Source organism: Apiospora kogelbergensis (genome assembly GCF_038363985.1).
Source record: "Apiospora kogelbergensis strain CBS 113332 chromosome Unknown utg000001l_segment0_segment0, whole genome shotgun sequence".
NCBI classification, from domain to species: domain Eukaryota; kingdom Fungi; phylum Ascomycota; class Sordariomycetes; order Amphisphaeriales; family Apiosporaceae; genus Apiospora; species Apiospora kogelbergensis.
Genome location: NW_027117418.1, coordinates 2,069,480 through 2,083,811, shown reverse-complemented (window position 1 = coordinate 2,083,811; position 14,332 = coordinate 2,069,480). Strand labels below are relative to the sequence as shown.

At 53.3% G+C, this 14,332-nt stretch overlaps 3 protein-coding genes across 3 annotated transcripts; 2 read left to right on the top strand and 1 right to left on the bottom strand.

The window, feature by feature from the left end:
* Positions 1–192: 192 nt before the first annotated feature.
* Positions 193–1,713, top strand: PG998_000651 (uncharacterized protein; the record flags this gene model as incomplete). Its single annotated transcript, XM_066867469.1, has 1 exon — positions 193–1,713. The coding sequence occupies one exon, from the start codon at positions 193–195 to the stop codon at positions 1,711–1,713; it is 1,521 nt and encodes a 506-aa protein (XP_066735884.1).
* Positions 1,714–3,993: 2,280 nt separating this feature from the next.
* Positions 3,994–5,796, top strand: PG998_000650 (uncharacterized protein; the record flags this gene model as incomplete). The annotated part of the gene is made up of 2 exons (XM_066867468.1): positions 3,994–4,113; positions 4,183–5,796. The coding sequence occupies 2 exons, from the start codon at positions 3,994–3,996 to the stop codon at positions 5,794–5,796; spliced, it is 1,734 nt and encodes a 577-aa protein (XP_066735883.1).
* Positions 5,797–7,299: 1,503 nt separating this feature from the next.
* Positions 7,300–9,066, bottom strand: PG998_000649 (PUA-like domain-containing protein; the record flags this gene model as incomplete). The annotated part of the gene is made up of 1 exon (XM_066867467.1): positions 7,300–9,066. The coding sequence occupies one exon, from the start codon at positions 9,064–9,066 to the stop codon at positions 7,300–7,302; it is 1,767 nt and encodes a 588-aa protein (XP_066735882.1).
* Positions 9,067–14,332: the final 5,266 nt, after the last annotated feature.

Genomic DNA, 14,332 nt, shown 5'->3' with positions numbered 1-14,332 from the left:
CCCGGGCCTTGTCTTCAAGCATGGACGGGCCATTGTGAAGCTTTCTATAAGTGAAGAGGACATTCCCGGCAGTTTGGTTCCAGAGAAGAGTCTTCGCACGCTCATTCACTTGGTGGCTGTGAGCATCCTTGCCTTTTGGTGGCAAGGCAATCTTTTATCCTTGAGCATCTAAGAACTATATATCATCATACTATGTCGAACACACCAGAGAAGCATGGCGGCGACCACATATCGCCCGCCCCCGGCCGGAGCAGCGGCTCGATCGAGGGCGAGGCCGTCAAAATCGAGGGCGCCGCCGACGACGCCTTCGAGGTCTTCAAAAGGCAGGAGGGCCAGGTAGATTTCCGCACCGTCTCCTGGATTCATGCCTCTGTGATCTTTCTCAAGCGTGAGTCTTCACTATACCACCTCCTTGGCGGTAGACTTTCCACAATCCGACACTGTACTTACTTCTTACTAACCTCTCCTCTTATCTATGCAACAGTCATCTTCGCCACGGGCGTCCTGACCATCCCGTCCGCCATGTACGTCCTGGGCGCCTTCCCGGGCGCCGTCAACGTGCTGGGCTGGCAGTTCCTGAACACGTACTGCGCCATCGTGCAGGGTAACTTCCGCAACGCGCACGCGGGTTGTCACTCCATCGCCGACATGGCCGAGGTCGTGGGCGGCAAGTGGTTCCGCGAGGTCGTCGGCGTCTTCTTCCTCGTCACCTTCGCCATCGTCGGCGCCTCGGGTATCTTCGGCGCCTCGGTCGCCCTCAACGCCCTGAGCAACCACGCGCTGTGCACCAACAGCTTCATGCTCATCGCCACCGCCATCGTTTTCATCCTGTCGAGCGCGCGCAAGTTCGAGAAGATCGCTTGGTTGACCTGGGTCGGCTTCTTCTCCGTCTTCATTGCCGTCTTCATTGTCGTGGTGGGAGTGACGACCCGCGATCGCCCTGCCGCGGCGCCGCAGACCGGAGACTACGACTTCGGCTACCACGCCATCGGCAACCCAACCTTTGTGGCCGCCATCACCTCGGTAGCCACCATCTTCTGCTCGGGCGCGGGCACGTCGGCGTTCCTGCCCGTCATGTCGGAGATGAAGCGGCCGCGGGACTACAACAAGGCCGTGTACCTGTGCATGGGCATCGTGACGGCGGCCTACCTGTCCTTCAGCCTGGTCGTGTACCGCTGGTGCGGGAAGTGGGTGGCGAGCCCCTCGCTGGGGTCCGCGGGCGACACGGTCAAGAAGGTGGCGTACGGCGTCGGCATCGCCGGCCTGCTGGTGAGCGCGTGCCTGTACATCCACGTGGCGGCCAAGTACATCTTCGTGCGCCTGCTGCGGAACTCGCGCCACCTGCAGGCCAACTCGGCGACGCACTGGTCCATCTGGCTCGGCTGCACGCTGGGCATGTCCGTCGTCGGCTTCCTGATCGCGTCGGGCATCCCCATCTTCAACTACCTGCTCGCCCTCGCCGGAAGCCTCACCTTCGCGCCCCTGGCCCTGGGCCTGCCGGGCTACCTTTGGATCTACGACCACGGGCACTACCGCACCTCGGGCAAGGCCTGGCAGGTCCTGGTCTACTACCTCAACTGGGCCATGATCGCGCTTGCCGTGTTCCTGACCGTCGGTGGCACGTACGGCGTCGTGCAGAACATCATTGATGCGTACGCGAGGGGGGAGATCGACAAGGCTTTCAGCTGCAAGGACAATAGCGGCTCGTCATGAGCACTTGGTCAAAACAGATATAAGCCGTAGCAGCAGGCGGCGGTAGCGTTGGCGGCGGCGGCAATGGCGACGGCCTTTCTGTCGGCCTTGGCTTGCCTTTTGTCTTGGCCTTGTCCTCTAATACCTATTTTGAGTCGGATACACTTTCGCCTAAAGTAATATGTGGCTTAATATATTTCATTTGCGATGACGCAAGATCTGTCCAATGTGACTGTTCCCAGGATAGACTGGTGCCAGATGTGGCTTGAGATAGTCTCTCCTCCTTTCCCCATCCCCCTCCCCTCCCCCAAGGTATGTGCATATGCAAAGTTGCAAAGTTGATGGGCATACCAAACCTGACCCTACCTAACAACCTGCTGCTGCCGGGCTAAACTCTCTGAAGAGACCGACGGCCCCTTGTGACAAGCGTCTCTGAACCATCTAATAGAAAGGAATCGGGATCCAGGAGCCGTCGCATGCCGCTATCCGGCCGCATAGTGATGGGGCTAGGATCGGACCAGAACTGTGCTCATCATTGTCGCAAGTGCCTCTTCCGGGCAGCTCCTTGCCAGGTACAGGGCCGATGCCAATCTGGAAGGAAGGATGGAGTCGGAAGAACGATGGAGGGAGAAGAGAGAGCGAGAGACACCAGGGTTGGGCCGTGTCAGAATCAATGCCTCGGGTGGGCTTGGTATTGCGCGAAAAAGAATTGCAATAGTATAGCCACCGCCCATCCTCATCCGAAGTTCCCCATCCTCGTTCCGATGCGCTTTATTAATGAAGCAGTTTACCCATTGATGTGGAACGGAGGGGTGTCCTGGTTTGCGGAGAGAGCGCAGCCATTGTCAGTCAGTACTCCGTCAGCCAGCACGCCTGACTGGCCATGCCCTTATATTTGCTCTGCAGGGCGCTGAGTCTGACTCGAAGAATGTTTCATTCCAGGCCATCGATGTTTTCCTTGGCACTCTTGTGTTTTTCTACGCAGCACGCAGCACGCAGCACGGCCAAAGCAATAACCCCGGCTGGCCCTGGGGAAACTCTAATATCGGGCCTACATAAACTGGATCCTGGTAGCGGCAGTGTTCTTATCCCATCTCGCCTCTGTGCTGACCTGGATGGCGGCGGCGGCGGCGGCGGCGACGAGCAAGGCGATGCAGATGCACACATGCATCTAGATCGGTCCATGGGCGCATATCGTGGGTTGGAAACCACTTGAACCAGGGACGGCCGCCGGTGTCCAAGTCGTCGTCACCTGGCCCGGGGAAGTGTGCGATTCAGGATGATCGGCAGCATCGTCGCCCTGTCTACCCAATCGGGCTCGGTATATTATTTTCGAGCATGCCATTGGCAGAGGGAAAAGAGGGAGGGCGCTCAAGAGTTCTGTAACAGCTACTGACGTTGTTTCCGTCCCACCGACGATAGCGGGTTTCATATGCCCATTTTGGGCAGCCTACAATTAGACTTCATACTAACGCTTGTTGCCGGCGGCGCCCTCGTTGCCTTGTTGTTGCTGCTGCTGCTGCTGCTGCTGCTGCTGCTTCTGCTACTGCTGCTGCTGGCGGCTTGCCAGGCTGTCCTCCCCCTCCATCCCCAGCAAGCACGGAGCGCCTGGAGAAATCGCTCCTACTCCCATCAAGTGCCAAATGCCAAATGCCCCCCTCCCCTCCCCCAAAAAGTATCATGTACCTACCCAGGCCTACCCAGGCCTACCCAGACCTACCGGACAAGGCCTTACTTAATTCTTGGAGGTGCCACTTCCCCAACGAGATCATCATGTAATATTCTCACGTGGTCTCACAAAATTCTCGATAATAGTGACATCAAAAAAGGTAGTCGAAAACGGAGTGAACTGGCTCGAATTCAAATTCAATCAATCGGCTTCCTCGGCTCGCGTCGTTAGCCGTCGACTCCGGCTTCTTCAATCCTGCTCTCCGTCCTGCTCTCCGTTCTGTCCTGTCTCATCAATCCGCCAGACACACACACGCACCACATCCCACCGCCATCCCATACTCACACAGCCACATCCTTCGACATAGTCAGCGCCAGCATCGTCTTGCTTGCCCGTCGTACCATACCGTCCACCCATCAATTGATGGTGTTGCGTCTGCACCGGTGACGTGTGAGGTCATCATTGTCAGCATCATCTTGACCACCAAGTAGCGTCACAGCCCTTGGCTTTTGCCGGTTATACGACGGGCTCTGAGAAACACAGCCGGTGCTGGTCGACACTGCTTATTTCATATACCCAGACTGCTTTTTCTGCCGACTATATTCAAATAGTTGCCCGCCCGCCCGCCCGCCATGCCCTCCGTCGACCGCAACATGGTAGACTTGCTGCCGCCTGACGACTTGATGCAGGCCAACAGCCTGCTGACGGACAGGAACGCAAAGGACAGCCTGCTCTTGCGCCTTCCAAGGGAGGTAAGTCGTGGGCTCGGAAGTCATGAACCATCTGTAGCAAGCAAGGCGGCGAGTGCTCACTATACCTAGTTGCGCCTCATTATATACGAGTATTCAGTGGTATTGGACAAGCCCGTCACTCCCAGGCAGACCATTGCCAGATCGAATAAGTTCACCTGGGGGAATGCCAGCCGCGCACCTGTCCACGCCCACCACGGCAATGCCGGCCATGTTTATAAGTCGACCGAGTCGCAACACTTGACCGTCGTCAGCTTGCACAGGACATGCCGGGCCATTCACAATGAGCTGAATGCATTGCCTATCTTTTACCGCGTGAACGAGTTCGAGCTCGCGTCCCAGCGCGATATTCACGTCTTCCTCGCGGCCCTGACTCCGGACCGCCGCGATGCCGTCCAGAGTATCATATTGGCCCCCATCCCGGCATGGAAGCCATTCATCCACACATTCGATGAAAATGTCAACCATGACATGATGGCGTTACTGGTGCATGGCCACGACCTCCAAAGGTTCAAGATGCTCGTCACGCCAAACAGCTCGTATTGGATGTATGAGAGGGACCCTGAAAAGCTCGAGCGCGAGCTCCTCCGGGAAATACGAGATTTCACCGATGCGGCAACATCTCGAGAGGGGAGTATTGGCCGCGAAAGGGGTACGCAGCAGTGGTGGGATTTGCCCATGTTGGAAGTCCAGCTCGACCTTAGGGACCCCGTTGGAGGCTCATCGAGATACGACCAGTGTCTGCAAGCGTGCCGTGACAGCAAGGACATCAGCAAGGCAGTGCAAGAACTCCAGAAGGCTTTGGCGGCGCGTAAGAAAAACCCGAGGCTGTCGCCATCGGGTGTGAAGAATCACTATGGCGCAGCGGACTACCAAAGGGCGCTAGAACGTGCTCCTCTCGACTTCATCGGAGAGAACCGCAAGACATTCGAGAGGCTGGCCGACCCTACGACGATTTCATCCCGCACAAGGTCATACACGAAAGCGCTGCAGAACGTCAACAGTCTAGGGACGGTCGATACCTACCTGTTGAGCAAATATAACATGGAGGGGCAGCTGCAATGGGAGCTGTCCAGGATAATAGATCTCCAATGGGGCAAGAGCACAATCGAAGCTCTCGTGGCCTGGAAGTATGGCCATGACGACCACCCCCAGCCGCATCCATCACGGGAACCACTATACGTCCTAAGCACGGCTAGATGCCACGAGTTCCTGCGGCAGTACTTCTACCAAGCCATGCAAACCATGGAGGCCCATCAGCTCGTGCCCGGAAAGGGCGCAGGGCAGCTGAGGCGACATTACGAGTGGATGGCCAAACATCCGACTCCCAACGACTGCGCCGAGGAATACGAGGACATGATGGTTCCCGGCCGACGGCAGATGTGGCGTGTGATGAACTCGGACTGGCAACGGCGGGTCAAGAGCCTGGCGACCACGATCAAGAAGCGGGAGGCGGTGGAGGCTCGGGAGATGAAGAAGCGGAAGGCCGAGCAGCAGCTGTTGTCTTCGGCCCGGCCCAAGAGAGCGGCCAGCAGCAGAGCAATTAGGAATATGAGTAGTGGAGGTGCGGCGAGCGGATCTTCTGGATCGGAGACGGTTACGTCGTCCAATTGTCCAACCACAAGCACAAGCAAACCCCGGTTTTTTAGGGCAGAGCTTAGGAGGGGCCACGGCAGGTCATGTTAGTTTGGGGTTAGATTAGGGTCTTCGTGCCATTTCGGGGTTGGTGTTGACAGAGACAAACAAACAGCCTTGCAACAACACAATTGCTTCTTTTGGGCAGACGAGGTAATTCCTTTTCTCCGTCTCGCAAAGGTGCCCTCTTTCGGCCTGAATGCGTCCGGCCCGAACAGCGACGCGGAGAGAGGGCATACGGGGACAGGATTGGGTTTCATACTCCGCTATCATGCTACACACATGTTTTGCATGAGGTTTAGATACCGTGCCGCCGCAGCCGAATTCTTAGAAACCACTTGCCTACCCCGTCCAAGTGCAAGCCTCGCAATGTCACTCAACCATGTAAATATTCGGGATGCTGGTTCCGTTGGTCTTCGCTTGCTTGCCTTACGTATCACCCAAACATGACGACTTCTTTCCGCATCATCGAATAGTATTGGGCAGTTTAATGAAAACGCGAAAGACAGCAGCGCGTGTCTTTTGCCATGAAGCATTAATCATACGCCTGTCATTAACAATCATTCAGATTTTGAATTTATAATATTTTTATTCCCAATCACCACGTCCCACGGTGCCCAACCCTCGCAGGTTTGTTACCAAAATGCCACCGACAACTATATAAGAGTAGTATATACAAAAGCAGTCTGTCCAGATTGTAGAAGAAGGGGAACCGATATAAATGAGGATGTGACGAGAGATGCAGATGTTGCGCTGAACATGGTAATCCAAATAAATCAGAGTACTGATGCAGAAGACTCCCCCTTTCCTGGTAGATAAGGGGGGTTGGTCTTTGCTGGTATCACTAGTATGATGACGCTATGAATGAACGGTGCGTGTATCGACAAGAAAGGGTGCGATTTAATGTGTTCAGTGAGTAGATACGGCCGAAGGAGTTGTGGAGAAAGGGTATGTAGAGTAGGAGTGCGCGTCATTGATCGCGTCGTCGTTGAAGTTGGATGATAGGAGGAAACCGATGCAAGCGAACAAGTGAGAACCGAGAAGGCCTGGCAAAACCAACTCTCCAGAGTTGACGCGTTGATGATGATGGTAACAGAAAGGATCAAAATCTCCAGAGAGAAATAGCCTTCCCACCCAATGCCGTCCCAAAACGCCGTGCATTAAGTCGTAAGAGGATACCCAGCAAATCGTGATGGTTTCAGGAGGCGTGCGTGTCTTCTCATTCACTCCCTGTGAATGGAGTCCGCTTCTGTGTTTTTTTTCTTCTTCTTTCGTCTCGTTTATCTTCCATAATACTCGTCGGCGGCAAGCATGGCTAGGACCATGACAACAAGTCCGCCGACCAAGGCGAGTCACAAGACAGAGCAATCCGTTAAAGACCTGAGACAAGTAGAAAGGTGACCCGTCAACAATGCGCCCTTTTCATTTTCAACTTCGAGTGAACATGGATTCATTTCTTAGCCCAATGAATTTTCATATGAAAGAAGACATCGGACTGTTGGGGGGAAGGAGTGGTGGTAAGGGAAGGTACACAGAAAGGGGCAAAGTCAAAGCTTACCATCTGCTTGATTCCCACTCCACGATCCAGCGGCAGCATATCTTGAGTCTCTGCCGAACACTGGATTTTCCAAGAAGCCTGTACTTCTCTTCGTCGCTCACGGGTAGGATACTCGCGAACCACCAGGGAAACCTGGCGGGGTCATTAGGACAGTCGCCGTATATCGCAAGAACACGCGTTGTCAGCCAGGCAACGCTTTGGCTTCTCATGCGCCTCACGAACTCTACCCCAAAGTCGAGGAGTTCGCGTGTTGCCATGCCATCGAGGTCCTCCATAGTTAAAGAAGCCGGCGAAGGGTGAGTGGCCGACCGAGGCGTCCGCACCGGGATAGGTGTTATGCCATTAGGAGTGTCCGGCGAGACTCCTTCCACGTTGTCAACAGCTCGTGCGAAATTCTGGATGCCTCTGGAGCGCATAGTCTCAGAGACCTCAGAGGCCTCTTCTTCGGCCAAGCTAACATCGTCAAGTTTCTCGATGTTCCCCACCATATACCCGTCCAACATGGCATGCTTAAGAACCTTAAACCGCGAAACCCCGACGGTTTCCAGGAGGCTTCGTCCATCGGGAAAGAATTCGATGTTGACAATGCGAAGAAGTGTGCCAATAGGCAGGAAGGTGGCATGACCATTGGCTTCCGTTGGTTGCGAGTACAGTACCATACCAAAAGTGCGATTCCCATCCATTGCTCGTCGAATCATAAGTCGATACCGCGGCTCGAAAACATGCAGAAATGTCGGCATTGTGGGAAACGACATCGTACAAACGAAGAGCGGGACGTCGTATTCGCCCTGCGCTTGTTGTTCCAGCCTTGCGGCTTGCGATCGAATTGCGACGGTGTCGGCCCAAAAGCCGTTGATCATTCTCGTAAGCAGCTGGTTCGAAGGGAAAGCGTTTGGACTGAGCTGTGGCTGTATCGACAGCTCCCGACGGCAAATGGGGCAATGTTCTGAATGATCCAACACTCGATGCAGGCAGGCTCGGCAAAAAGTGTGTCCACATGCCGTCGTTAAAGGGTCGAGGTATAGGGCGTAACACACTTGACAGTCCATCTCTGTTCTAGCCGATTCTTTTAGTCGACCGAATATGGTCATATCAAGTTGTGATACCTCTTCCTCGCCATCCCCACAAGTTGTGTAAGATACCTCACAATCGTAGCCAAGTTTGCCCGTTTCGGCCAGTGTATACGTTGACACCACCCGTCCACCCTTCAGGAGGCAAGCTTCATCCTCCTTTTCCTTCAAGCTGGACAGCCCCGCCACCTCCCATGGATCTTGGACAGCGATGTAAGTGGACACATCTGGCCCTCCCGTGGTGTCGCGGTCTTGTTCGATTGTTGTCCTAATTAGTGTTAATGCCTTGTTCAAGGTCACATCGACGCTGCAGTCGCCCAAGGCATGCTCCTTCTTGCAGTCCTCAAACGGACATGTAAAACCTCGTAACCGTCCCGTGGTCGCGGGCCATGAGATATTTGTGCGGATGTGTGTGGTTGGTATGCAGTGCTTGCATAGACTTCGCCCGCATGGTAGAGTGGCCGGCTCTTGAAGTATGCGGGAGCACACTCCACACTGGAGGAGCCTTATGATCTGGCGTACATCCTTGGACGCGTTGAGAAGCGCACCAACGGCAGTAAGAGGGTTCTCCGTCCCGGCCGGGTTGGAAATGGGCGGCTCACTCTTCTCGAGCGAAGACCGCGAAGTTGAGCTGCCGGACGATGATGGCGGGGGAGGTATCGTCGAACTGGAGGTTGCTTCGATGGATGACATGAAGGCTCAGGTCATACAGCCTTTAGCTGGTGAGATGGGAGACGTAGAACCGGGCCAATTCTCCCAGCAGCAGAAAAAGAAAAGAAAAGAGTATGTAAGTGGTTACGGTAACGGAAACATGTATGTGAATGGCCTTGCACTGCAGACCTACCCTACATCTATCTTGTGTGTGTTGGCCCAAGCATGCGAACAAGTGAGCGGAGGGTCAAAAGTGATGACGCTGAGGATCCGCGAGGGCTAGGCGTAAAAACAATATCAGGGGTCCAAATAGAGTAACAAGGCCCCAGAGAAATTATTTAGCTCGGGCTGCTTGACCCAGACTGATGGAGACAAGAGCATATGTAGTAGGGATGATGGTTGCTTGGTTTCGAGACCCGGCGATACGGGCACCGCAGGTACTATGTATGTATGGTTATTCGGCCGAGTTGAAGAAGCTGGAGTCGAAAGATGATTGGGCTGGACGAGAACAGGAGACCGGACGCCCCAAAGCGTCAAAGAACAGAAAACGTCTGTGACAGAGAACAATAATAATATATCGCGGGCGCGGCGCAGCAACATGGTGTGAGAGAATATGTAGCAAGTCATCATTACCAAGGCATGTGTCCCAGCAAGAGGGACCCCAGACCAGAGCAGTGCTGGGTACATGACGTGTATCGGTACTTGAGAGCCCATTGTGTCGTACTTTGGAGGGCCGTTATTGGCTCGTAACGCCACAGCGATCTCGATCCGCAAAACGTCTGTGGCCCGCGCGGCAAACCTGCATTGGACGACTTTTTTTTCCTCTTGCGCCAAGGCCGTGGCGGAAGGGTGGGAAGAAAGGCGAAGTCAGGAGTCAAGAGTCAAGAGTCTGGGATACTGCTGGGAGTGGCAGCAAGCAGCAAGGAAGGAAGGAAGAAACAAAGAACGAACCAGTACAGAAGGCGGCAAATAGGTGGAGCATTTGACAGGACCCTGCCTGAGTCGCATATCCTCTAGAACAAAGTCGTATGCAGGCTTGCAGTTAGTTAGTTACAGTGACTTTAGCATGCGTAGGCTACGTATTTCCCGCCCGACACGCCGAATCAAGCGATTTGGAAAGCACAGATGCGAGCTGAGTCGCCGAGTTACGATGCTGACTCTAGCCCTAATTAGTGCCGGCCCCGTACGGGGTACCTGTATTTGGCAAGTGCATGTCTGGATTCTCAGCTGTGTCCGCGTCCAGCTCACTTGTCTTGGAGGAAAGATGAGAATATGCACGACGAGCTGTGGTACTTGGTTTTTTGTTCCTTCTCGTTCTGGGCCTGAGAGGAAAGTGCAGGCGTCATCTAATAGCTTAATTCTGACTTGGAGAGGAGCTCTGTTGTGGGGTAGGAGGAGGACCAATGGCAGTTGGGGCTGAACAGAAGTGTCTGATAATAATAAATAATAGCAGCACACTGCGTGGCAGGGCCGAAATTGAAAAGGCGCCGTAATACTGTTAGAGAAGGGCCTTAAGCTTCTGCCATGCCTACCGTCTGAGAAACTGAGAGGCGTATCGTCTATTAGTCGTCAACGAGGTAGCTAGCTAATGCGCAGTCTTCTCTTTGCCATTTTCTTTTTCTTTCCGCAGACCGAAGTGACTAGAACCCTAATTGGGATTGGACTTGATCATCCCCATCAGATCTCCATCTTGGTACATATTGGCGCATTCGCATTCGGCAATGGTCTTGTCCGCTGTCCGACGTCTTGTTCTGCCAGCCGGTCGGTAGGATGAAGAAGCGCACTGTGGCTTTACAGGAGCAGTCGCCTGGTGTAATGGGCATGTATCGCTACTTCTCGCGACTTACAGAGCGCTTGCGGCATGGCATGTTCTGTTCAAGTCCGAGACTTTAGGGTGTGTCCGACAGCAGAATGTCCTGATGATGGCATGCTTCCTCGATTCACGGCATACGGGGCCAGGCAGGAAATCGGGGGCCATCGGCGCTAAGCCGGGCGGTAACCTGTGCTGGGAAACGAGTTCAAAGGAAGGGAGGTAAAAGGAATTGGTAATAAAGAATAGGTCGGAGGCAGAGAGCGTTAGCCCTATTTGCGGCGGGCTAAAATGTGACTACGAGTACTGACTTCATAGACTTCACATGCTGCGGTGTGGGGCATGGTTGTCTTGTCGTAAGGTGCTAAGGTAAGCAAGCACGTTGCAACGCGTAGCAACAAACAACCCTAGAGCAGCCGCGAGCAGCATACCGTTTTCTACTAACACTGCATACACGTACGTATACACTTGCAAGGACTTGAACCGATCTACACCCTAACCCAGCCGGAAAATCGACTTCAGCCAGAGTTCAGCCTCACTTACTCGCTCCTTGCAAACTATGGATGCCGCCCATCATTATCTGCTTCCAGCTGGCAAATGCCCTTTGGCACTGCTTATAGGTATATTTGCCACGGGCAGTCTGTTTGCATGCAGCCGATCTTGCTCTCCAGTCATGACGCTATCTACAACGAGCCGCTCCCGGATCCACCGATCAGATCAATCCAGGGTCTCCTCCATCCAAAGAACACGGGGCTAGGGGTTCTGCACGGGGTAGCAACTGATGTTACGTAAGCTATCAACTGAAAGAGCAAAGATGCACATTCAGTCGATACATGCAGTAGACCAGCATACGAACAACCGCCAGGGACTAGAGCTTTTATACGACTTACTCGTAATAGTAATGGTGTCAAGGGTTCTCTCCACCGCGGGACACTGGCTAAGATATCATTGATTGTGGCACCGTGGAAGAGGCGTGCAAGGCGTCGCCTTCTAGAGTTGGGCTGCTGCTGGTGCGTATCGTTCCTACCACGGCCAGATAAGACAAACATCCAGCCAACCTCTGAGTGCAGCTCGCAGCTCCGCGGAGCTGAATTACATGCAAGTTCCCGCTGGAGCAGGGGGAGTCAAGATGATAGGAGCATGGGATGAGCCTCATGATAGGAGACGATGAATTCCATGGATCCCAGTAGCATACACCGTCGGTTTGGTCCTTGTCCAGGTATATTGGCAAGTCGTTGGGGCGCACTGTACGGCAAATCGACTGTATATTGAGGCAAGCCTCCGCGGCGAGGAGCTAGCATGTTCGACATATGATCACAGGGCGATTATGTGTAACAGGGCATCCCTAATCATACCTCGAGAAGCCATATGCTGTTGTCCAATATAGTGTAGCCATAGCCCGTAAGTCAAAGGCAACTTACTCCATCACCGTCGGAGAGTCCCCTGCGTGATTAGATTCGATTGTATCTGTAGATAGTTCTGGAAGTAACAGTCATAAACAACATGCTTTCCGCCCCGTTGGTCGCATCTATGATCGTCACATCGAAAATAGCATCGTCTCGCCCTGTACAACCACTGCGGACACACCCTGGGGCAGAACAGTATAGTAGGCAGGACGAATCCCAGTAGTCCTCGTTGGATCAACATCCAGAGCACGCAGGCTAGCTTGTAATCAGCTCCCAGATCGTGCAACGGCTTTGCTCGAACCTTGATACGGATCCAATGTGCTGGCTTGGAATTCTAGTCCAATTTCATCGAAAAGGGTGGGTTGGCTCAGTTCGTCAGAACTTCTAGATGTAAGTCGATAATGCTCGAGGATGGGAGAGCCTAAGAGAGCGGCTAATTCTAATGTGAAAGATATGTGGTGTGCTGCCTGATGTAGCCTATTCAGAGAATCCAGACTGTGGTGGCTCGTTATTGCCTCATATCCAAACCATGTAAAGGCGAGGAAACAACGAACCATGTCCGATGGTACTGTACGCGCTGTTATTTATCCATGTACGAATTCGAAGCAGCAAAGAAAATTATCACCTGAAGCGTGGTTTTCACTGCTACGATGTACGGTATGCGTGTCACTTGAAGGATTTTGCTCTCTAGGTCTCTCCTGCAATAATACAATGACCCTAAATACAACCCGAGACAGACTCCCTTCGACCCCAAGACGGGGTGAGCGGAGGCGTGGATGACTTGCAGCTTGCTGGAAGTATCGTTACTCTACGACGATGGAGATATACATCACCTCAAGCCATGCATGATCTGAGCAGCACAATATCATATACCGTCAGGGTCGCAGGATCTTGAAAGCCCCTTGCTATCAATCCATAACATCAATGAATGTCCAGTCCCGCTTCACTCCTCGAGAATGATGCCTCCATCGCAGATGTCCAGGCCTCTACGAATGACGCCAGCTTTCACAAAGGGGACAATGACAGCACTTTCGACCAAGTCCACCCAGTACATGTGAATATGGTTGATTACGACAAAACATTCGGCAGCCGACTTTTACTTCAGTGTTATATTCAATAAACGGTCATTATTTACGCACGCACAATTCAGCCAATATGCTGCCACGGTTGTCTACTTTACGCTGGGCTGACGTTACCCCTGAAAAGGCTGAGGGATACACTACGCCCTTCTCAGGGCAATGCAAATCCATGCCGGCAACGCGAGGAGGCTATAATAAAACCTAAAAAATGGCGACGCAGGGAGTTTTGTTGAATATCAATGTAGATCGGGCTCGAGGCAGTGTATATCGTGCCAGGCGTTTTGTACAGGAAACATGAATCTCGTGATTGAAGAAATAAATATCACCGAGATAGCCCTATCCCTTGGCACAAAAAGGGTTGCACTCTGCATATGGGTTTCAGCGAAGTCGGAGATCCGTACCCGGCAAACGGGACAACTGTTCACATCACATCCGTTGTCCAATCGGAAGTTCCTAAGCATAAAAAAGGAAACGCGTTCGGACAGTCACTGATTACTGAAGCCCACCCAGCACTCTGGCTGACATATGCCGCTGGGTGAGGTTCAACTCCGCAGCGTGATTCGTGGCACACAGCCTACCTCCCCCCGGGTGCCTGCAGAATGATGATGACGGCGATGACGAGTAGAGGCGATGTCGACGGTATATACCGCCGTGCGTCCAGTATTTCCAAAGCCACCATTTTCAGCTTTATTAAGAGTTGTCTGTTGACGAATCAAGGACGTCGTCCGCTTCAGGAAAAGTGAGACTCCATGCTATACATACCAAAAAAGAGAAACAGGATCCTACTTATTGTAGTTTATCAGGCTATATGCATGTTTGACTGTTGCCGTTGCTGAAACGAGACAGCAGCGCAAAGGCGCCCCAATATATCCTGGACTTGTCTCGGAAGAACTAGGAAAAGGGCTGTTGTTGTTTCCCCTCCCAAATGCTGCTACTGCTGGCTGCTTCTTGCTGCAATCGAATGTTCTCCCGCTTCTTTGATCAGCAATCAGCAGGGGAGGGCGTTGTTGTGC